General features: G+C 55.1%; 1 protein-coding gene across 4 annotated transcripts; it reads left to right on the plus strand.

Moving 5' to 3' along the window:
- Positions 1-270: 270 nt before the first annotated feature.
- SREBF1 (sterol regulatory element binding transcription factor 1) lies at positions 271-23205 on the plus strand. 4 transcript variants are annotated; one of them, XM_053570679.1, is made up of 20 exons: positions 271-529; positions 11409-11501; positions 14881-15312; positions 15601-15788; positions 15872-16009; positions 16089-16313; positions 17157-17271; positions 17557-17777; positions 17999-18185; positions 18308-18486; positions 18733-18994; positions 19077-19243; positions 19418-19586; positions 20055-20163; positions 20455-20564; positions 20658-20790; positions 20990-21155; positions 21598-21798; positions 21895-22006; positions 22383-23205. In XM_053570679.1, exons 1-20 carry the CDS (start codon positions 439-441, stop codon positions 22616-22618), a joined length of 3534 nt encoding a protein of 1177 aa, XP_053426654.1. In that variant the 5' UTR covers positions 271-438; the 3' UTR covers positions 22619-23205. The 4 variants fall into 4 exon arrangements, with proteins under 4 accessions (XP_053426654.1, XP_053426651.1, XP_053426653.1 ...); XM_053570676.1 differs by lacking the exon at positions 11409-11501 and having other exon boundaries at positions 273-529; XM_053570678.1 differs by lacking the exons at positions 271-529; positions 11409-11501 and adding an exon at positions 9752-9901.
- Positions 23206-23295: the final 90 nt, after the last annotated feature.

Below are 23295 nucleotides of genomic sequence, written 5' to 3' on the forward strand. Positions count from 1 at the left end.
CAACTCCAGAGACCTTTGGGATGGGGCCAGTCCTGGGGCTTCCCTCAGCCCCCTTTTTTGGTAGTGGAGAAACTGAGGCCCACAGAGGGCCGAGGCCTGCCCGAGCTCCTGCAGTGGCTGGAGGGAACTCTGACCAAGGTGCTGGCTGAGGGCCGGTTTTCTGCAAAGACTGGGCAGCCGGGGTCCCCGATTCTTTCCAGGTGGGGCGGGGCCGGTTACCCTGTAAGGCGGGGCCTCCCAAAGGCCCCGCCTCGCCTGCCCGCCCTCGCCAAGCCGCAGCTGGGGGAACCCAGTTTCTGAGGAACTTTTCGAGGGCGTTGGGCTGCTACCCAGGCCTGGGAGGGACGCGAGCACGCGGCGAAAGCGGCAGCGGCACTCCCTGGAAGGACAGTGCGCGGCGGCGGGCCCGGCGGGCCGCCCGGAGGAGGCGACTGCACCATGGACGAGCAGCCTTTCAGCGAGGCGGCTTTGGAGCAGGCTCTGGCCGAACCGTGCGATCTGGACGCGGCGCTGCTGTCCGACATAGAAGGTGCGTCGGGGCCGTCTGGGCTGGAAGCCGCGCCGGGCGACACGAATGGCGGGGCACAGGTGGCGCCCCTGTCTTTGTCTTTCCCGCGGGCGCCAGCTCTGTGCTATACATGCGCGGGGCTTCCCGGCGTCTCTGGCCTGCAAGCTGTGGCCCTCAGTGTCCGGGGTCCGCACCGACCTCCCGGCAGCTGCCCTGGCGTCTTGGGCTCCCGGGGCCAGGCAGCGCCGAGCCGGGGTCCCTTGGCAGGCTTGGGCTGGGGCACATGAGTCTCTAGTCGTTCTGGGACCTTAGCCGTCTGGCGGGTGAGTTCCCTGCCCAGTGGCGGCCGCGGGTAGAGTTTGAGACCTGGGCGTCGCCAAAGCCCCGCCCCGCCGTGACGTCAGTGCGGGGTTACTCGCGGTCGTTCCCTCTGGCCTGGGAGTTCAGCTCGGCTGAGGGCTGGCCGGCGCCGGGGGGGTGGGGGGTGGTGGTGTCCGTGCGCGTGCGCAGAGTGTTGCCTCTCGCTCTTCCCCCCCCCACCTCCTCACTTCGAGTCAGGGTCTCTGGGTCCACGACGGGCATCGCTTCCGCTCACATTTTTTGATCATCTGCTGACTGCTGGGCCTCGCTTAGGGCACTTAGGGTTCACAAAGAGACCTAGGCTCCTCCTCTTCTTGGGAGCGTAAAATCCGTAGGACAGCGGCTAACAGTTACTTAGCGGCACATTGCGATGGGGCAGGGATGTGGCTACTTTGGGTAGAGTGGCCGGTGGCCTGAGCAGAGACTTGAGCTGAGACCTAAGGGTCAGCGCCGCAATTAGCGGGGGAAGATGTTTGCCAGGCCGGGGCACAGGCCCTGAGGTAGAGCCTGAGTTTGTGGAGTTAGAAACTTGCAAAGAAAGGGAGGTGGCGGAGAGAGGAATGAAGGTGAGGGCCAGGCCTCACCAGAGCCCTTCCTTACAGCGCCATCTTCCTTACGCTGACTTTAAAGTATCACTCTGTTATACAAAGAAGGGGTTGGGGGCCAATAGTGGCACCAGGTGCCAATCAAGGGACTGTTGCTTCCGTTTTGTGGACAGGGCAAACTAAAGCCCCACAGCAAATTAGCCTCTGATTGTTGTGCAGGAGTTTTAGTAACACTAAGTTGCAATTGGTTGATGGGGAAACCGAAGCTAAGGTCACACGAACAAGCTGCCTAGACTCACAGCCTGAAATGGCACTAGCTACCCTGGGGTTGACAAGACACATCAAAGTACAGGACCCCCCCACTCCTGTCCTATTGCAGTCTTATAGATTAGTCCCGAGGGCTTCCTACCCCAGGGCTTTCTCAGCCCCTTCCTCCTGGGGCTGGTGTAGGGGAGGACCCCAGAGGAGAGATCTTGATAATGGGGCTTTTGTAAAACAGCCTCCCCAAGGCCTGGCATGAGAGATTGTCCTTCACTGCGTTCTGGAGTGATGAACCCAGAAATCCTAAACCCTAGGCGGATCTGGACCTGATTCTACTCGTTCCATAGCACTGAGTCCAGTGGGAGCAGTCTTGAAAGTCACCATGACCCAGCTGGGAGGACATGGGTTTTAGGGTCAGGACTTGAACCTGGACACTACTCACATCCTTTGCTAACCTGCTCAAGCCCTCTCACTCTCTGAACCTAAGTCTCTTCCTGGAAAAATGCAGATTCAAATGCTCCTTTTGTAGGGGAGTTGGACAACAGAATCAAAGGTATGTCTAGGTTTTTCGTATTGATTCATGGATGAAACATTGTCTCTCAAGACCCAAAGGTCAGAGATGGACAGTCATTGTAGGGGGACTTTGGGGGCCAGACTAGACCTGAACTTTAGGCTATGAGAAAGAGGGGACAATCAGGGCCTCTTGAGAACCAGGCAGCCCCTTCTTGCTGGCAAAGGGGCTAAGGTTTGCCCACTGCAGTGGAGGATTTTTCAGTTTGTGTTCAAACTTCCTGTTCTTTTCCCCAATTGTATAATGCATCTTTTTTCATTGTAGAAAAATTAGAAAATATAGGGGAGCAATAATAAAATAAAATATTTATTTGTTTGTTTGTTTTTTGAGACAGAGTCTCAAGCTGTCACCCCGGGTAGAGTGCCATGGTGTCACAGCTCACAGCAACCTCAAACTCTTGGGCTTAAGCAATTCTCATGCCTCAGCCTCTCAAGTAGCTGGGACTACAGGCTCCCACCACAACGCTCAGCTATTTCTTGGTTGTAGTTGTCATTGTTGTTTGGTGGACCAGGGCTGGATTTGAACCCGCCAGCTCTGATGTATGTGGCTGGTGCCCTAGCAGCTTAAGCTACAGGCGCCGAGCCAGAAAATAAAATCTTTAAACCTATCGTCCAGAGATAAATCCTGTTAATTATATGAGGAATTATTTCCTCTGGTGTGTGTATGTATGTTTTGGGATACCTGTATACTCTTCATTAGCTTTTAAAAAACCTTATTGAGGGCGGCGTCTGTGGCTCAATTGGTAGGGCGCCGGCCCCATATACCGAGGGTGGCGGGTTCAAACCCGGCTCCTGCTGAACTGCAACTAAAAAATAGCTGGGCGTTGTGGCAGGCGCCTGTAGTCCCAGCTACTCGGGAGGCTGAGGCAAGAGAATCGCTTAAGCCCAGGAGTTGGAGGTTGTTGTGAGCTGTGATGCCACGGCACTTTACCGAGGGCCATAAAGTGAGACTCTGTCTCTACAAAAAAACAACAACAACAAAAAATTAAAAAAAAAAAACTTACTGAAATATAATTCCCATGCTATAAAATATATTCATTTTAAGTGTATCATTCAATGATTTTTAGTAAATTTATGGAGCTCTATGACCATTACTAGTTGTAGAATATTTTCGTCACTGCAGTAAGATCTCTCATACCTGTTTAAAATTACTCCCCATTCCTACCCACAGCCTCATGCAACCACAAATCTATATTTTTAATAAATTAGAATAGGGACCGTTGGCTTACAGCAGACTATACCTGTTTGGTGTGATGACAATACCAGACAACAATCAGATTCCCTCATTTATCTGCCTAATTCCCTGTTGATGGACATGTAGGTTTTGTCCTCATAAAATGTGCTGTAGTGGATACCTGCGGCTAGTTTTTGCCCAGTTTCTCATTTAGTTCTGTAGGCTGAGGCTTTGGGAGGGGACTTGTTGGTCAGAGGCTGAGCTTTCTTTTGAAGCCTCTACAAAGCCTCTGGGCAGGTTGATATGGTCTAGAGAGAGGTAACTTGAGGTGGGAAGGCCAGGTCCCTAAGAGGCACAAGAGATGAGAGGTGGGCCAGGCAGGCCTCAGGTGCCAGGATGAGGAGCTGACTGGCTGGGAGGCAATGGGGGATTGGAGCAGGGGTGTGCTATGCTCAAGTTGTGTATTTTAAGTTCTCTTTGGCTGCCAAGGTAAAAGGTCATAACATGAATAGTGAACACTAATTGAGCATTTACTATGTTCTAGGCAATGTGTTGATCTCATTGAATCCTTGTGGCAACTCCAAATGGAAAGACTTATGATGAAGATGAGGGCCTTGTGGAACAGAACAGAGAGACTAAGTGACTTGCTCATGGTTACACAGCCAGATCATGGCAGAACCAGGATTCAAACCCAGGCTGTAGGTTCCAGAGGCTAAAGTTTTTACTCCTGAGCTCTTAACTACTGAGATCTTAGACCTGGGTCTGTGAAGTTGAGGGAGTCTGCTTCATGTGGGGTTATGCTGGGGGCATGGGAGTGGGTCATAGAGGGGTCAGAGGCCATGTGGCTGCCTCCCCTTCTAGCCCAGGGCAGCCCTTGAGTCATGAGACTATGAGCTCGTATCAAGGAGCCAGCTGAGGGCCTGCAGTCCTGCCCAGTCCTGCTGCCTACCTTGGTCAAATTCTGTCATGTGAATGGATTTGAGGGTGGAGCTGCCACCATGAGCCCCAATATCCATGGGTGAAGGTACTGCCTTGGGCATAGTGGTCCCTGGATTTGAGTCCTTCCTTTGCACCCAGACTTTGATGAGCTCCATCTCCTCTCGGGCCTTCCTTTCTTGCTCTGTGCTTCAGGATCTTTTGTGGCAGTGGGGAGAGGATGGAACATGAGAGCGGCCCTTACACATGTTGGGGATTATTATTAAGCCTGTGGCAATCTTCACCTTCCTATTGAGGATTAATTTATGAGATCTTGCACAAGCTTATAAATACAGAAGAGGCAAATGGAGACAATTCTGGTCGAGCTCTGGGAAGGGAGCTAAGAGTTCTCTTTCCTCTGTCTAGATTCCTCCATATCTGCTTTTTATCTACTGCATCACAGACGTCTTCCAAGCCCTGGTCAAAGGTTGTTTCTCAGAAGCTCTCCCGGACCTCACTTTACCTTCTCTCTGCCAGCCCCACCTTGCTTTGAGTGGTGCTTTCTCCCAGCTCAGTTATGTGGGACCTTTGCTTCCAGTCTGTGTTTGGCTGGCCAGCCCAGATGGAAAGGGCACATTGAGGGCCCACTCTGCCACCTCACACTTCTCACCAGGATGCCTTATGCCCCAGTTCTCTTTCTAATCTCCCCAAGCATGAGCAGTCCTTAGAAGACACAGCTCTAGGCTGGTTACTGCCCAGCTCTCTGCACATAACTCCCCAGGTCTCAAACCATCCGTTTCCCTCCCCACCCCCCAAAGATAAAGTTCTCTTATGTCAGTGTGAAATTCAACACTTGCAAGGTTGCCAGACGTGCCCCTCCTTTGACATTGCCCATTCATCCAGAACCCACTTCATAGGTACAGCCTGCTCTGTCCTGCTCTACCCACCAGGAGTGGGGTCAGAAAGGAGCCTATCAGATGTATTCCCCTTCCTGTCCCTTTTTCTGCCTCTTGGTATCCAGTCTGTCCAACCTTAGGGCAGCAGAAAGCCCTCCCAGTGTGGTCTTGAATTGCAGTTTCTCCTAAGGAAAGTACCCTGCCCTCTTGAACTGCAGGAATCTTCCCCTGCAAGAATTGGGAGCTGTAAGATTTGCTGCCTCTGACCCCAATAGGGGTTTAGCCCTACTTAGCCTCTGAGGAGACAGTGCTGGGTTGTGGGAAGGAGGTTGCTGGGAGTGGGTCCAGGGAAGGGAATCTTTGAGGCTGGCTCCATGTGTGGGTTCCCCACTCAGACTTGTGGGAGCTGAGATAGGAGAATTCATCCTACTCAGGAGAATTTATGGCCTGGAGAGGCCTACTCTGACTTGGAACCCTGTTTAAGCTCCTGTCCCAATTGACTCCCACCCCTACTCCAGCTTCACCAAGGGAGCCTTGCCTCTCCTGGCTGCCCCTACCAGGGCTCTGGGATCCCATTGCTCCCTGTAGCTAGAAGGCTGGGGCCCAGGAGCCTTTACATTTAGCCCTGTTGCATGACCTTGGATAAGAAGCTTGGCCTCCGTGACTTTCATGTTCTCGTCGGTATAATAGGAACAATACCAGAACCAGTTCCGTAGAGTTGTGGGGATCAAATAAACTAATTAGGGTGAAGACTTAAGCAGTACATGCAGATAGTAATTGTTGAACTAGTGCCAGTTAGTTTTATTATTATCACCATTTAGAGCACTTAACCAGTACCTGGCAACTGATATGTTTAGTTCAACATATATTAGCAGTGATTATCTGAGAAACCTGTGCTAGAAGTTTCTAGGATTTTCCAGGCTTTGGTCCTAAGTTCTGAGCATTCTGGGTCTCTGTGTGAGACAAGGTAGGGCTGAACCAGGTTGGTGGGGAGGGGAGCCCTCCCACCCCCACCACAGGAAACAAGCACCCTGTCCTTAGCTTCCATTAAAGATAAGAGACTAGAGCTGGAAAGGACCGTAGCAATGCCATTGTCACTTCCTCACCCATCTTGCAGACAAGGACAGGTGACTCCCTCACAGCCCCCTCCCCCCTCCCCCTCAGCCTGCAGTGGCCCAGGCTCAGTGGCAGGCAGCTGAAATGGGTGAATAAGCAGAGAGACATGTGAGGAAGAATCTACTGAGGAAATACTCCTCTTGTTAGGGGAGGAGGGGCAGAGCGTACTGGGTATTTCTGAATGGCTGGCCATGGTGGATGTGCCCTTTGACCCTAGAAAGTCAGCCTTGGAAATGCAAATGAAAGTGCCTTCAAGTTTCCAGTCACAGCCTTGACTAAGCAAAGCAACCAAAAGTATGTAAAAGCCATAAAACCCAGTGCTGGTGATGCTGTGAGGAAAGGGATTACATTATGGGAGAGGTTGTAAAGGGGCTTATCTTTCCCCAAGAGCAGCTGGCAGCTCTAAAAAAACATCTTGCTGCCTTCACTTCAATTTTAAAACAAGCTGCAGGGAAACAACTCCAAAGGGAGAAATACATATAATCTATATGAAGAAATGCACAGCACTGCTATTTAGACTGTGGACAATTGCCCAGCAGCAGGTGACTGCCCCCAGAATTGCCACTGCACTGGGCCCAAGGATATTTTCCAGCTGCTATAGAATGATAAGTGTGCATTCCAGGCCTGCAACTCAAAGAGTCTGAATTGGTGCTGACTAGTATCTTGTGTAAGTAATGTCCAACTTACAGTTCTGTTTAGAGTGATATAGCACGAGGAAGTGTAACTGAAATTGCCCATTGCCCAGGACAGTGTGGTCAGGTGTGTGGAGTGGCACAGAGGAGGGAAGCAACCAGGGGCTCATCAGAGCAAGTTTTGAGTTAAGAATAGGACTGTGCCAGGTGGACAAATGACAGTGGAAAGAAAGGGCATTTCTGGCAGAGGGAACAGCCTGGGCATTAAATACCACGATATGTTCAGAAAGCAGACAAGAAAAGCCAGGCGTGGTGAGTGGGACTGAGATTGCTAGGGGGAAGACAGCAGGGGACAGTGGTGGTAGTGGCTGTCTGGGTGAGGCTGGGGTCACAGAGTTAGTTCAGGCCTTGGCCCTTTCAGGCCTTTGATTTGGCAAGGGAGGTGGAACAGGCCTGGGAGTTGGGGAGTGCGGCGGGGGTGGTTAGGAAGGACTCAGGGAGAAGACAGTGCCAGAGCTGAGACTTAAAGAGCCCTATGTTGTCTCCTAACTGAGCTGTGACAAGTGACAACAGTTGGCAAGGGCAGAGCCAGGCTGCATTTGGGGCTCACTCCTGTTCCTGGCAGGCTGGAGCTGAAGACTGAGTTCTAGGGTCATCAGAACTGAGTTTGAGTCCCAGATTCTACCCTTGGCAGCTGTGGGACTTTGGGCATATGGCTTCTCTCTGAGCCTTAATTTCCTCATCCATCAGGAGAGCCATGCTCAGGTATGCCTGGGGCTCCAGCCATCAGCCCATCCCATTCTGGGAAGATTTGGCACACACAGTTCCCCTGGGGCAGCCTTGAGTGCACAAAGGGCAGCCTGTGCCCTGCTGCATACATGACCAGTTAAGGACACCAGAACCTGATGACCTGAGTTATCAGGAGGATTAAGGAGGTACTAGGTGGGATCAGGACAGCAGGCAGGATGCAACCTGGTACTTGGAGCCAGGTGCCCACCCATCCTGCAGCTTCCATCAGGCAGGTAGGGTGGGGGTGTGCTCTGGGGAGCCGTTAAGCCACTGTCTTCCCATGTGTTGCTGCCACACTACCACTTACAACATTGACCCTCTCAACAGTGCACACTTTGTGATCTGCATTGCATGGGTCAGCTTGCAAATCCCTTTCCACCCATGACCTGGAGAATCAGGGTCCTTAGCTTAGGTGACAGACTAACCTGGACTGGAATTCCAGCTCTGCGGCTACCTCCTTGACCTCCAGCCCCCTCACTCCCTCTGCCCCAGTCACTTTGGCTTCCTTGATGTCCCATAATCACATGCTTGTGCCACCTTTGCACATTCTGTTTCTTCAGTCCTCTCTTCTGGCCTCCTCCCTTATTTCATTCAGGCTTCCACTAAGATGTCACCTCCTCAGACAGGCCTGCCTTGACCCCTTTGTCTACAATGGCCCCTCACACTTTCTTTACCTTGCCTCAGTTTCTTCATGGTGCTCATCACCACCTGCATGCACATCAACTCCATGAGGATAAGCCTTGTGCACCTATACCTATACCCCTGCACCTGGCTCAGGGTGGCACACAGTGGATGCTTAGGGAAGGGCAAGTGGATTCTGTGAAAGAGTTGGATCTGGGCTTTGTGGACCAGGCTGTGTGGGAAGGTGGTAAGCTCATGTCCCAGGAGAGCATGCCCTGTGTTTGGGGTTCAAGGCCTAGTGAAGATGGAAAGGAGCTGTAGGCTTCTGTGCTGGTCAGAGCTGTGTGCTGCATGTTTGTGATCTGAGGCACTCTCATGATTTCTGTCCTGGCCTCACAGAATCAACAGGCCTAGTCTTTAAATGCTGCCCCCATCTGCCTTCAAAGAGGGGTCTGAAGGTAGAACCATTAGGGGCGGGTGGGGTTGGGTTGCAGGTTTCCCCTGGAATCCTGATAGAATCAGGGTAGGAGAGGAGAAAAAAGAGGAATCCAGGCTTGGGAGGGGTTATTGGGGGTTCACAAGCCTGAGAAGGTGAAAGCTGGGGGCCAGAGGGGCCCAGTGAGGCCTGCAGTCTATGCTGCTCTTCTCCATATTCAGAGAGTACACAGGAACCTGAAGCACCTTCCCAGTGTTCCTAGGTAAGCCGGTGCTCAGCTCACCCCTCTGAAATGGGTGAGCCTGGCTTCTAGGACAGGGACCAAGGTGAGGGGAAAGAAGCACTTCCTTAAATTGTGCAGCCTGGGTGACACTTGCTTATGCTAGTCAGGTCCTGGTAACTCCCCTTTACCTTCCCATTAAATGGTCATGGAGTTCCAGCTTGAATACTGCATCAGGGAACTCACTACCTGACTTTCCATCTTTAGACCTTTCCAGTTGCTACAGAGGGAACTAACCTTTGCTAAAACCTGCTGAGTGGTAGGTGCTTCATAAATTTGCTCTCCTGGAATCTTCACCTCTGAGAATTTTAGGGGTGGAGACCATGATAGAGGCTCAGAGAGGGGGAGTGGACTGCCCAGGTCACAGAGCAATTTGGGGGCTGGGGGAAGATCAGGCCTTGGTAAGCTGCCTCAGATCCTCCTACTTGGCTCTATCTCTGGGGCAGGCTATGGGGCTGGCTCTTGATCCAGTCTTAACCCTGAAATTTAGCTCCTGCAGAAACTGGCCAGCAGATTCTAGGAGAGAGAGAGAGATAGGATCTTGTCACTCCCTCCACATGTCACCAGCCCCTTCCTAATATTAGTTTAGGCTGTGCCCTCTACCTGCAGGCCAGCCTTCCCTTCCTGAGTCACATCCCTTCTCTGGAAGTCTTCCCTGACTCCTGCTGCCCTCAGGGGCTCAGTGAGCAATGTTCTCTTCCTCCCCCTCCTCAGTGCCCTAGGATGGGGGCAGAGCAGGATGATGAGAGAAATGAAAAAACAAAGAAAGGGGAGGGCACAGGCTTGAGCCAGTCTCAGGTGAGTATCTGCCACATTCTGGCTCAGAAACTGAGGGAGGGTCTGCTTTGGGGAACTCCCAGGCCTGGAGTTCAGTGCTCATTGTGCTTTTGGGTCAAAGACTCTTCCCTGTCTTACCTCACACATGTGAGGTCGGAGTCTTTTCCAAGAGCAAGACTTCGTTTAGTTTTGGAGGTGAAGGAGCGTGAGTGAGGGTGGGGATAGGACAGTCTGTTGTCCTGGAACCTGCCTGTTGTCCTGGAACATGTGAAGGCCATGGAAAAGGATCTGGAGAGGGGTGGGGGAATGGGTGTGAGGGATTCATGGCTGAATTTTCCTGCTTAGGCTTGTGAAAAGGGACAGGAGTTGGGGCTTCAGCCCCCAACACTGACCCCTGAGTTACTGGGCCTGCCTGCCCAGGGTTCAGCCACCTTCCAATTCACCCAGGGAATAGCCACCCACACTGTGGGCCAGGCTAGTGGTTTGTTTGTCTGTAAAGCCTGAGCTGCTGGCCAGGCCTCTGATCATCTGTGTGTGTGTTGAACTTTTACCTTTAACAGAAGGGGAGACGGACACAGGCATCCCTTCAAAAGACCCCCAGAACCTGTCACCCCTCCTTGCCTACCTCTGACCCAGAGACCGGGTCCCTTTCTGGCCTCCCAGGCCCTTACAATAAATAGCAAGTGAGAGGACTGTGAGATCTTGAGGGAGGTCAGACTTCACTGACCCCACAGAGAGACATTGGTGATGGAAGTCAGGAGACCCCCTATGTATAATTTGGGGTAGAGTTTCCCTTCCTCACTTTGGGTCTCAGTTTCCCAAAGTGACCTGTTATCTGCGGTGGTTTCCTCTATCCCAGACCATCAGCAACTCCCCCCCTACCGGAGTGGGAGGTGGCCACATCCTGCGGCTGCCCCAGGAGTGGGAGGTCTCCGTACCCACCTCAGCCACCAGCAGAAGAGTTTGGTTTTAATTAAGCGCTTTTTGCTTACTCAGTGCTGTACCTGTGTTATCTCTCTTTCTTCTACTATTCGGTGTCTAGGAGATCTGAGTGCCCTATTTTTCTGGGGAAGTGTACTGAGGCTTAGAGCAGTCAAGGCAATTTCAGCGAGCGAATGATTTCGAACACAGAGTTTCAGGGTGTTGGGGCATCTTCCCTGCCCTGACCCCGAAACTTAGGGGGCGGGAGCAGGGAGTGACCGCCAGTAACCCCTGTGGATACTGGCGCCCAGCGGGTTAAAGGCGGACGCCCTCTAGTAACCCCGGCCCAATTCAGCGCCGTGGGGTGAAACCCAAGTCCCGGCCGCGGTCCTGGGGTTGGGGGTGGGAGGGTAGGCGGGGCGGGGCGGGGTCCTAGTGAGGCGGAGACGCGACCGCTGATTGGCTGCGCGCGCTCACCCCATGCCCGGCCCGCGGCCTGGGGGAGTGTTATGGGCGGGGCCTAATGGAGGGGCGGGGGCTGAGGGCGAGGTGGGGCGGGAGGGCAGCCGCGCTCAGCCGGCTTCAAAACTCAGCCCAGCCTTGACAGGTGAAGTGGGCGCAGGGAGGGGCGGGAGTCAGCCGCTTGGACGCCCCGAGGGGGTGGGTGCAGACCACAGCGCCATGGATTGCACGTTTGAAGGTATTTTTCGGAAGACCCCTACCCCTTTATTACAATGCCTCTGGGTTTCTCACGGTGTGGGGGGCCGACATGGAGACTATGCAACTCAAGTGGGAAGGAGCCCCTTCCGAGGGAGAGGGGGTGCCCATTCCCGGCCAACTGGGGAAGTGTGGACCACCCACCCCAACCTCAATGATTCCCTCCTGCAAACCAAGGGAAGAGTTCAATTAGAGACCGGACAGCAGCACCTAAGGGGATTCTCCACATCTGGGGCAGGGCCTGTTGTCCTGCCAGGAGGTTCCACCTGTTGGGTGGCTCTGCTTAGTGTAGGTATCTTAAACTGTCCAGGCAGAGGGCAGCAGTCCTAATTTGTCAATATCATCAGTTTTTCTTTTAGGGCCTCAGTTTCCCCCATCTGTCAAAGTGGCTCACATGGACTGGGGTAAGGGGTAGAAGATTCTGGCATTGAAAGTACATTATGACTTTATGACCTGAATAAACCTGGAGGGCCCACTAACCAGGAGGGCTTCTATTTAAGGATCCCCCCGGGATGGCTGAGCCTGCCACCCCAATCTTGCTCTGTCAGTGCCCTTAGGGAGGTCCCTTCCTGCAGTAACTCTCCTGTCCAGGCGGCTGTCGGTAGACAGTGTTCAGTTCCCACTCTGCGCCAGCTGGGCAAAGTCTCAGGCAGCTCTGCCAAGAAGAGCTTGATCTTTTCTGTTGTACAGATGAGGAAACTGAGACCCAGTGAGGGGAGGCCGCTGGGCCAGGCTCAATCACATGTAGGTTGTGGGTGGGACTGAGAGCTCAGGCTAGGTTCCCTGAGAGCACTGGGGCCCCTAGTATTGTGTTCATGGGTCCTCTGACCCAGTGGGTGGCCACTGTGAGTGGGTTAGAGGGCTGTAGGCTGAGCCAGGGAGCTGTTAATTGCCAGCGAGAGGAGAGGACCTATGGCCTGGCTGGGCTGAAGTGGCAAGTATGTCCCAGTCTGTATGAGGAGGAAGGAGTCAGGACAGACAGCACCTGCTTTTATAGAGGTGAAACCAAAGTCCTGAATGACTAGGCCGGGGTCCTGAGACTGTTTGGCTGCAGGTAGGGCCTGGGCTTGTCCCCAGAACACACAAGAGACACACTGATTGACTACGTAGCCAGCAGCTGCCTCTGCCCTGAGCCTCAGTCTGTTCCATTGAGTAATGGGTTGGTGATGGCAGTTTTGCTTTTTAGCTTCTTGGTGTGGTAAGGAAAGTTACACAATAGCATTTGGATTTGAATCCCACAGCATACTCTTGGGCTGCTGCTTGTGGTCCTCTCTGAACCTCAGTGTCCTTTTTTGTCTCCAAGATGAGATGAGCTAATCATCTGAGGCAGACTATGATAGTGGCTAGTGGTTAGGGCATTGGGGTCAGATAGGGTCTGGAGTCAGTTTTGTCTCAGGCTCGATAAGAACTTAGGCCATCAGGTTGCCTCTCTACAACTTACTTTCTTCATCTATAGAATGGGGCTGATAATCACACTACCTTCTTAGAGCTGTGTGTCAAGAGGATTAGGGGTCCAGCCTGGCCACATCAATGTGCATGGCTCTGGAGTGGGCCTTGCTCTTGGCCCAGACCCACCTTATTGACATAGGTCCCCACCTCCTTTGAGTCCTCTTAGCATGGAGGACGACCCTGCTCTGACCTGGGATCTTCTTGGGCAACTTCCTGGTTTGCCATATCTCCTTGGGGAGCCCACAGTGCCATGGAAGGAGCAGGGCCCGAGCTGCACAGGTGGTCTGCTCATGGAGGACTCCATCACCTCAAGCCAGCCCTGCCTCTCCCTATGTTTCTCTCCTCCCCTTATAGAAGCGGTAGGTTACTGGGGGCGGTACAGTGAGACTCTGTCTCTACAAAAAAAAAAAAGAAGCGGTAGGTTATCCACTCCTCAGCAGCCTCTCAGTTCCTCTCTCACATGCTGTGCCCAGAAAACCCTGCTACCCTGTTTCCCCGAAAATAAGACATCCTCCGAAAATAAGACCTATTTATAGGAAAGATAAGATGTCCCCTGAAAATAAGACCTAGCACATCTTTGGGAGTACACTTTAAAATAAGACACTGTCTTATTTTCGGGGAAAAGGGTAGTAGCAGCCTTGAAGGAAGAGATGAAGTGGCTGGTGGCTGGTGGCTGGGGTGTGGGGCCCACTGCACTCATATAAAGGTCTTCTCTGCTCGTTTTCCACCTCCTTTAGGCTGCCTCTTCCCTGTGGTTACTCTGTCCCATCTCCTTCCCAAGGACGGGGCCTATAAGATCTGTGAGACATGGCACTTTCACAGAATGACAACCCAAGGCCCTAGTGGGGCCAGAGCAAGGCTGTACCTGGACCCCTGGATTCCTTTTGTCCTGGGCAAGGGGGGATGCCCCTTTGCCAAGCTAGGTCCTGGAGTAGGGGCAGTGATGGAGCATGGAGAGGGCAGGAAAGGCTGTCTGGAAGAGCTTGTCATCTTCCTGGAAAAGCACTTGGAAGCTGGTTGAGTCCATAGTGTGACATGGATGTACGCTTGTGCAAGTGTGTGAGGACTCAGGGGTTATGTCTTCAAGAGTATATAGTCCGTGAAGATGGGAGTAAAAGTTTACCAACATCCACATCAAGGTACAGGACATTCCCAGCTCCCCAGAAGGTTACCTGGTTCTAGACAGGGTTTTTTGTTTTTTTTTTTTTTGAGACAGAGCCTCAAGCTGTCACCCTGGGTAGAGTGCCGTGGTGTCACAGCTCATAGCAACCTCCAACTCCTGGACTCAAGCGATTCTCCTGCCTCCACCTCCCAGGTAGCTGGGACTACAGGCACCTGCCACAACGCCCATCTATTTTTTGGTTGCAGCTGTCATTGTTGTTTGGTGGGCCTGGGCTGGATTCAAACCCCCCAGCGCAGGTGTATGTGGCTGGTACCTTAGCCGCTTGAGCCACAGGCGCCGAGCGTAGGTAGGGATTTTTATCTGTCTTGTTCATGGCCAGGAACAGTGCCCATTGTATCTTGGGCACTTGGCACACACACACTGAATGAATGAGTGAAAGAATGAATGAACATGAGCCTGCTATTTGCTGTGGACTGAGGATATTGTCAGATAATCAGGCAAATATTGGGTGGTGGGAAGAGCTCAGGCTCTGAAGTCTGAATTCTTGGGCCTGACCCCTCCTCAGCCCCAGCCTGAGGGATAAGGTTGTGAACAAGGGCCATGGGAGAGCTATCTGTCTGGAGTATCAGTGCCTGTGGGTGCCATTTTGTGCTGTGGCATTGCCCACCTGTATATAGCTGTGTGCAGACAAGAGGGGTACAAATAGATGTGCTCATGCAAATATGTGATGCCCTGTTTGGGGGCTAATTTCCACTCACTGTCACTCACACCCCTCTTCTTCTTTTCCTAGACATGCTTCAGCTCATCAACAACCAAGAGAGTGACTTCCCTGGCCTATTTGACCCACCCTATGCTGGGGATGGGGCAGGAGGCACAGACCCGGCCAGCCCTGATGCCAGCTCTCCGGGCAGCTTGTCCCCACCTCCTACCACATTGAGCTCCCCTCTTGAAGGCTTCCTGGGGGGACCCAAGGCAGCACCCTCACCCTTGTCCCCTCCTCAGTCCACACCCACCCCATTGAAGATGTACTCATCCGTACCCACTTTCCCCGCCGAGCCAGGTATCAAGGAAGAGTCAGTGCCACTCAGCATCCTGCAGACCCCCACCCCACAGCCCTTGCCAGGGGCCCTCCTCTCTCAGAGTTTTCCAGGCCCAGCCCCACTGCAGTTCAGTTCCACCCCTGTGTTGAGCTACCCTAGCCCTCCTGGAGGCTTCTCTACAGGTAAGGGGCGTGTATGGCAGATGGGACAGCCAGGGTGGGGCTGCCAGGAGCACAGGAATAGGAGTTCACTGTGGCCTTAGTAGAGGCATTTGCAGGCTTGGGAAACTGGTCTCCACAGTGCTTGGCTCTTGTTGCTGCCTTCCTCTGGAGGCCTGGCAGGAGTTGTCTAGAGAGGAAGCCACGGAGCTACTGACTCATCCAAGGCCACATGGTGATAGAGACCTGAAGAGTGGGTTGAAAGTGGATGAGGGTGGCCTGTGCCCACAGCCCTAGGCTTTATCTCTGCAGGGACCCCTCCTGTGAGCACCCAGCAGCCACTGCCCAGCCTGCCACTGGCTTCCCCACCAGGAGTCCCGCCCATCTCCTTGCACACCCAGGTCCAGAGTACAGCCCCCCAGCAGCTACTGACAGCCGCAGCTGCCCCCACCGCAGCCCCAGGAACAACCACTGTGGCTTCACAGATCCAGCAGGTCCCGGTGAGGAGGTCTGCCAAGTGTTGGGGAGGTGGAAGCCCCTGGCTTGGACACAGCTCATGGCCAAGCCCTCTACCACCCACCAGGTCCTGCTGCAGCCTCACTTCATCAAGGCAGATTCACTGCTCCTTGCGGCCATGAAGACAGATGTGGGGGCCACTGTGAAGGCGGCGGGCCTCAGCCCCCTGGTCCCTGGCACAGCCATGCAAACAGGGCCCTTGCAGGTGGGTGGTATGGGCAGGGCCAGGGAGTGTGGGGTCTGCACACGCTCATGTCCCTGCTAACACCTACCTGTTCCTGCAGACCCTGGTGAGTGGTGGAACCATCCTGGCAACAGTCCCACTGGTTGTGGATGCTGACAAGCTGCCCATTAACCGGCTGGCAGGTGGCAGCAGCAAGGCCCCAGGCTCAGCCCAGAGCCGTGGTGAGAAGCGCACAGCTCACAATGCCATTGAGAAGCGCTACCGGTCCTCCATCAATGACAAGATTGTCGAGCTCAAGGACCTGGTGGTGGGCGCTGAGGCAAAGGTGTGGGCAGAAGCACAGACTTGGGAAGCCCTGGGGAAGGAGCAGCTGGAGGGCAACTGGGAGGATGAGAAGGATGGGCTTCGACCTACGGGGGCCTGGCCAGCCCATTTATTACGTTTACCCTGTTAAACTTTACTCTGCGCCTCCTGAACAAAGGAGGGGCAGCTCTAGGCATGGGCATTGCAGCAGTGAGCAAGACAGACAGAAATCCTGCCCTGGGGGAGGAACTGCCATTCTGGTGGTGGAGATGGCCCTTAAACAGAAGGACTAAGGAAGTGTTAGACTGCTAGACTGCTGGGTGCCCAACCTGCAGCCTGAAGGCCACATGCTGATTCTGTGAGAACTCTTTACTTATCTGTGGTGTCTGGTATTATGAGAAGTATGTACAGACTTTTTTTCTGCTAATCAGCTTTGTTAGTGTTTGTGTGTTTGCTGTGTGGCCCAAGACAACTCTTATTCTTCCAAAAGGTTGGACCCACCCTGAGTTAAAGTATGCTAGGGTGGAAACAAAGCAGGTAGGGGTGCTAGGAGTTGCAAATCTCAATCAGGCAATCAGGAAGGGCCTCCCTAAGATGCTGTCTGAGCAAAGACTGGAAGGAGAAAGCGAGTATGGCCAGAAGACAGTGATGATAGTGGCAGCTAGCCACACACTGCTGCATGAGTTTCACATTAGATGTTATGCCTATCCTGGGAGGCAGGTACTACTGCAGAGGAACGTTCCAAGTAAAAGGAACAAGTGTAAAGGTCCTGAGGCAGCTGTGACACAAAGCAGCTCCTCACCTCCTTGTTAAGTGCCTCCTGCCAGCCTGACTGGCCACCTGCATGCTCTCCCCACTCCTACAGCTGAATAAATCTGCCGTCTTGCGCAAAGCCATAGACTACATTCGCTTTCTGCAACACAGCAACCAGAAACTTAAGCAAGAGAACCTGAGCCTGCGTGCCGCTGCCCAAAAGAGCAGTGAGTCCAGCCTGATCTGCCCCTGCCTTTGGCTCTTCCTCCAGCCCTACCCTGCCTCAGCTCTGACCTTGCCACTGGCTCCCTCTTCGGCTTTGCCTCACCTTCAGCTCCAGTCCTTTGGTCAGCTCTTGCCCTAGCAAGGCCCTACCTCCTCCTCGGGCCCTAACCTAGCCCTGTCCCTGATTCTGGGGCCAGCTCCCCACCCCCAGACCTAGGACCCTAAACTCTGATTTGGGGTAGTATATGCAGCCTTCTCGCCCAGCTCTGTTCCTTTTTGGCCTACAGAATCCCTGAAGGATCTGGTGTCGACCTATGGCAGTGGAGGAAACACAGATGTGCTCATGGAGGGTGTGAAGACTGAGGTGGAAGACACACTGACACCACCACCCTCAGATGCAGGCTCACCTTCCCAGAGCAGCCCTTTGTCCCTTGGTAGCAGGAGCAGTGGCAGCAGTGGCAGTGGTAGTGACTCGGAGCCTGAGAGCCCAGTGTTCGAGGACAACCAGGTTGGGCCTTGCAATGCCAGCCCCTTCCCCACTCCCAGCAATAACCCCTGAGCCCCAGGACAGGATCAGGAGGAGACCCCTAATAGATCCTACTTCCATTTTATAGATGGAATAACAGGCCTGAAGCTGGGTGGGGTTCCACAAGGTGGCGTCCTACCCAGTCCCTTGCTCTCTGAGGCTCCTCAGGCTCAGCCCTCACCAAGCTGCCTGCCCCTAACCAGGTGCAGCCAGAGCAGAGCCGAGGCATGCTGGACCGCTCCCGCCTGGCCTTGTGCACACTTGTTTTCCTTTGCCTATCCTGCAACCCGTTGGCCTCCCTGCTAGGGGGCTGGAAAGTTCCTGACCCCTCGGATGCCACCAGTGTCTACCACAGTCCTGGGCGCAACATGCTGGGCACCGAGGGCAGAGGTAGGACAGACTAGCCTGGACATTCTTGGGGAGGTCACTTGGGGCTGTAGGCCCTAGGTTTGTGGGTTTGGGACTCTGCATTTCCTGGGACCTGGGTTCCCAGCCCTTCCCTCTGCCCACAGATGGCCCTGGCTGGGCCCAGTGGCTGCTGCCCCCACTAGTCTGGCTCCTCAATGGGCTGCTGGTACTGGCCTCCTTGGTGCTGCTCTTTGTTTATGGAGAACCAGTCACACGGCCCCACTCTGGCCCTGCTGTGGACTTCTGGAGGCATCGCAAGCAGGCTGACTTGGATCTGGCCCGGGTGAGGGTCTGCCTGGGGCAGGGTGGATAGGGGAGGGACCTAGGCAGCACCAGGGCCCCTGGCTGGGAAAGTGCTGGGTGTTAGCCCCTGTTCCCTGCTCTCTGTGCACACCACACACCTGCCCTGTTGTCCCCACTCCTGTCTCTCAGACCCCCAGTGACTCGAGAGCCTGAGGTGGAGGGCTCTTATGAGATAGAGGGGAGATGCTCTGATCTCTTGTCACCTGAAAAAAATCTTCCTCCTCAGGGGGACTTTGCCCAGGCTACACAGCAGCTGTGGTTGGCCCTGAGGGCACTGGGACGGCCCCTGCCCACTTCCCACCTGGACTTGGCCTGTAGCCTGCTCTGGAACCTTATCCGCCACCTGCTACAGCGTCTCTGGGTGGGCCGCTGGCTGGCGGGCTGGGCAGGGGGTCTGCAAAGGGACTGCACCCTGCAGGCTGATGCACGTGCTAGCACTCGAAATGCGGCCCTTGTGTACCATAAGCTGCACCAGCTGCATACCATGGGTATGAGTGGGCATGGAGCGGGGCCTCAGGGGCTCTCTGCCACCTCAGCACACGCCCAGCCTCACGTCCATCTGCTTTCCAGGAAAGTACACAGGCGGGCACCTCACTGCCACCAACCTGGCACTGAGTGCCCTGAATCTGGCAGAGTGTGCAGGGGATGCCATGTCTGTGGTAACGCTGGCAGAGATCTATGTGGCAGCTGCGCTGAGAGTCAAGACCAGTCTCCCACGGTCCTTGCATTTTCTGACAGTAAGTGGGTGGAGGGCTGGGGGCTTATCTTTGCAGTTCTCCCAGAGGGTCCTGGCAAGGGGCTGTCAGGATGAGGTGGCTGGTACCAGGTGGGCTACAGGCCAACCTGGGGCCAGGTCTGGGTTTGAACCCCCACCTCTATCCAGTGTGACAGTCCAGCTCCTTCCCCCACAGCGTTTTTTCCTCAGCAGTGCACGCCAGGCCTGCCTGGCACAGAGTGGCTCAGTGCCTCTTGCCATGCAGTGGCTCTGCCATCCCATGGGCCACCGTTTCTTCGTGGATGGGGACTGGGCTGTGCGCAGTGCCCCGCGGGAGAGCCTGTACAGCTTGCCTGGAAACACAGGTGCTCTCTCATCCCGCCCTGTCCTGTCCTGACCCTCACCCCTGCATCTCTGGATGTCTCTGCCCATCCCAGTCCATCTCCCTGCTGTGGGGGCTGCAGGAAGGGGAATGGCTGGTGAGGCCTCTATTCTAGGAGGGCAGGTGGACAGCCCCTCTAGGCATCACTGATGAGTGAGGAAGTGAGACAGGGAGGGGGCAGAGCCAGTAAAAGCCCCCAGTCAAGCAGGTACATTTTGGAGGCAGCGAGGGCAGGCCTCCCTCTTATCCTACTGGGCAGTAGCTTGGGTATTTATCTACCAGCTTCCCTCTGTCTTTGGTGGGGGATGCTCCCAGAGCCAAGCCAGCACTTCTGACCTGCCCTAGGTCTGACTGGCCTGCTGGGGAAAAAAACCCTAATATGTAGAGGTGAACATGGAGAGGAGGGGTAGGGCTCCCAACCCCTGTCCCACTCATCCACTCCTTCCCACAGTGGACCCCCTGGCCCAGGTGACTCAGCTATTCCGTGAACATCTCTTGGAGCAGGCACTGAACTGTATGGCCCAGCCCAGCCCCAACCCTGGCTCAGCTGATGGGGACAGGTGAGTGTCTGTGTGCCCTTCTCTTAGGCAAGACACCTCCAGCATGTCTGTCTGAGAATGGCTATGTCCAGGGACCTGTGTAGGTGGCCAGAGCCTGGGCTGCTGTCTACTCACTATGTGTCCTTAGTTCCTCTCTGGATCTCATTTTCCCCACCAGCCTGGCAGGAGGAGACAGTGGCACTTTGCAGAGCTAGGGGGTCAGGCTGTGCTGTTGGAGCAGGGTAGGGGGGAGGGCCAGCACCCCTCCAGAACCCCTGCCATCTTCTTGACACCCAATCTTTCCTATAACAGAGAGTTCTCAGATGCCCTTGGGTACCTCCAGCTACTGAATAGCTGCTGTGATGCTGCCAGCACTCCTGCCTGCAGCCTCTCCATCAACTCCAGCATGGCTGCCAACACAGGTGCCCCTGCCCTGGATCCCTGCTCAGCCCTGGATCCCTGGTCAGCCCTGGGCACAGAATGGCTGAGGGCTTAGCGATCTCCTTCCTCTGCAGGCACAGACCCAGTGGCCAAGTGGTGGGCCTCGCTGACAGCTGTGGTGATCCACTGGCTGCGGCGGGATGAGGAGGCGGCTGAGAGGCTGTATCCACTGGTGGAGCACCTGCCCCGTGCCCTGCAGGAGTCTGAGTGAGTACACAGCTGGACTTCTCTGCCATGGCCCTGGGCCCAACCCTCCCTGGCCCCTTGGCGTTGTGCTTTCACCAGCCTCTGTTCTGTGAGGTGGAGTCACCACCCTTTCTCCCCCAGGAAGCCAGAAGCAGGGTAGCGGGGAGTTAGGGCCTGTGGCATAGTCTGATATATACTCCTCTGCCCCTGCCCCCAACAGGAGACCCCTGCCCAGGGCGGCTCTGTACTCCTTCAAGGCTGCCCGGGCCTTGCTGGGCTGTGCTAAGGCAGAGTCTACCCCGGCCAGCCTGACCATCTGTGAGAAGGCCAGTGGATACCTGCGGGACAGCTTGGCCACCACCCCAGTTAGCAGCTCCATTGACAAGGTAAGGGGCAGCGCCAGGGGCCTGGCAGGGCTAGGGGATCATGGTTTTCCATTCCCCGGTCATTCCCCCTCAGGGGCAGCAGAAGACTGTGGGACCAGCCCATGCATTGCAGGACTGCAGCCAGCTGACTTTGCTTTTTGGCTAAGGCTTGAGTCCAGGGGAGGATGGCTATCCCTATCTGGCTTCAATTTCTCCATGCCCAGGAGTGGGATGGGAGATGGTGTAGGGAGAGGGCTGGGTGGCTGCTCCCCTGGTGGGTGGGCGTGGGGGCCTAGTAGAGAGGCGGGCGGCCCCGTGGTGCATTGCTGTTGCATTGCATGTGTGTGAGGCGGGTGCAGTGCCTCGGCAGTGCAGCCCGGGGCCAGCCCCTGGCACCGTGGCCCCCCACCCTGCCCCTCCCAGAGCTGGAGCCCCCATGACCCCAGTCACCTGCCATCTTCAGGCTGTGCAGCTGTTCCTGTGTGACCTGCTCCTTGTGGTGCGTACCAGCCTGTGGAGGCAGCAGCAACCTCCCACACCCACCCAGATGTCCCAGGGCACCAATAGCGGGATGCAGGCCTCTGCCCTTGAGCTGCGTGGCTTCCAGCGGGATCTGAGTGGCTTGAGGCGTTTGGCACAGAGCTTCCGGCCTGCCATGCGGAGGGTGAGTGCTGGCAGGCCCCTCTGCTTCACACTGGGGACATGAAGCAGTGTGTGTGTGGAGTCCTGAACCTGGACTCTTCCAACCCTACTTGCCCAGGTGTTCCTACATGAGGCCACTGCCCGGCTGATGGCAGGGGCCAGCCCTACGCGAACACACCAGCTTCTGGACCGCAGTCTGAGGCGGCGGACAGGCCTGGGCAGCAAAGGAGGTAAGGGACAGCTACACATGTTGGGATGGTTTCCTTGCCCAGGTAGCCTGATGGCTATACCTTTCATGAGAAATTGGTTGGGGGTGACCGTCATTCATGGGACACACCACTGCACAGGCATGGCCCTGAGTCCATGTTCTACGGGATAGGCTCTAGAGAGGAGTCTGAAGCTTCACCTGTGTGCCTGAGATTAGGGTGGAGAGAGGTCTAGGGAGGGGTCTGAAGCTTCACCTGTGTGCCTGAGATTGGGGTGGAGAGAGGGGGAAGTGCAAACCCGGTATGCTTAGGTATAATACAAGCATCAGTGCCCTGGCTTCTCCTGCTCTGGGCAGCTGTGGCCAGACTTCGACCTGGCTGACACAGCTCCTCTGCACAGGCCCAGCAGCAGTTGCGGAGTTGGAGCCACGGCCCACTCGGCGGGAGCATGCTGAGGCCCTGTTGCTGGCCTCCTGCTACCTGCCACCTGGCTTCCTGTCGGCACCGGGGCAGCGTGTAGGCATGCTGGCCGAGGCAGCACGGACACTGGAGAAGCTGGGCGATCGCCGGCTGCTGCACGACTGCCAGCAGATGCTCATGCGCCTGGGCGGCGGGACCACCGTCACCTCCAGCTAGACTCTTGGTGGCTTTTCCTGGCCCTTGTGTTTCTGTTTCCTGTGCCTCGGCCCCAAGCGGCCTGTGATCTGGGTCTGAACCTTGAAGGCCAAAGGCAGCACCGTAGACCTTGGTCTCCATGGTTCAGCCTTGGCCTCATTGTCCCTGGAGTGTGGGAACCCTCGGGGGACCTTTGTCTTTCGCTTTGGGAGGCGTTGGGGCATGACCCCACCACCCTAGCTCGCTCTCGTTTCCTGTGAGCGGTGGCCGGGACAGTGCTGACCTCTGGTGGCCGACCGGAGGGTTGCAGGGGCTAGCCGGCTCTGCGCCACTTCCATTGTGGGCGGGCACCTAGGTGGCTTTTCCCTTCCTGTCTAGACCGGGAATGGGTACGCTTCGCTAAGCGAGAGGGCCAATGGGAACTTCCAGGCCTGCAAAAGGAGTCCTGCCCCAAGGCGCTTCAACCCCTTCTGGGGAGACTTGTACATAATGTAGATCAGGGTGCACTAGCCTCCCGGCTTCTGAGGCTCACATACTACTTTGCCTTTTGCAAACTTTATTTTCATAGGTTGAGTTTTGTACAGAGAATAAAATGAAATTATTTATAATCTGGGTTTTGCTCCTTTGGGGAGGAGGGTGTGTGCCCCAGCTGATGGACGTCCGAGTCCTTCGGGCCTTCCTCCAGCACCTAGGCAAAG

This window comes from Nycticebus coucang, chromosome 18, assembly GCF_027406575.1.
Source record: "Nycticebus coucang isolate mNycCou1 chromosome 18, mNycCou1.pri, whole genome shotgun sequence".
NCBI lineage: Eukaryota > Metazoa > Chordata > Mammalia > Primates > Lorisidae > Nycticebus > Nycticebus coucang.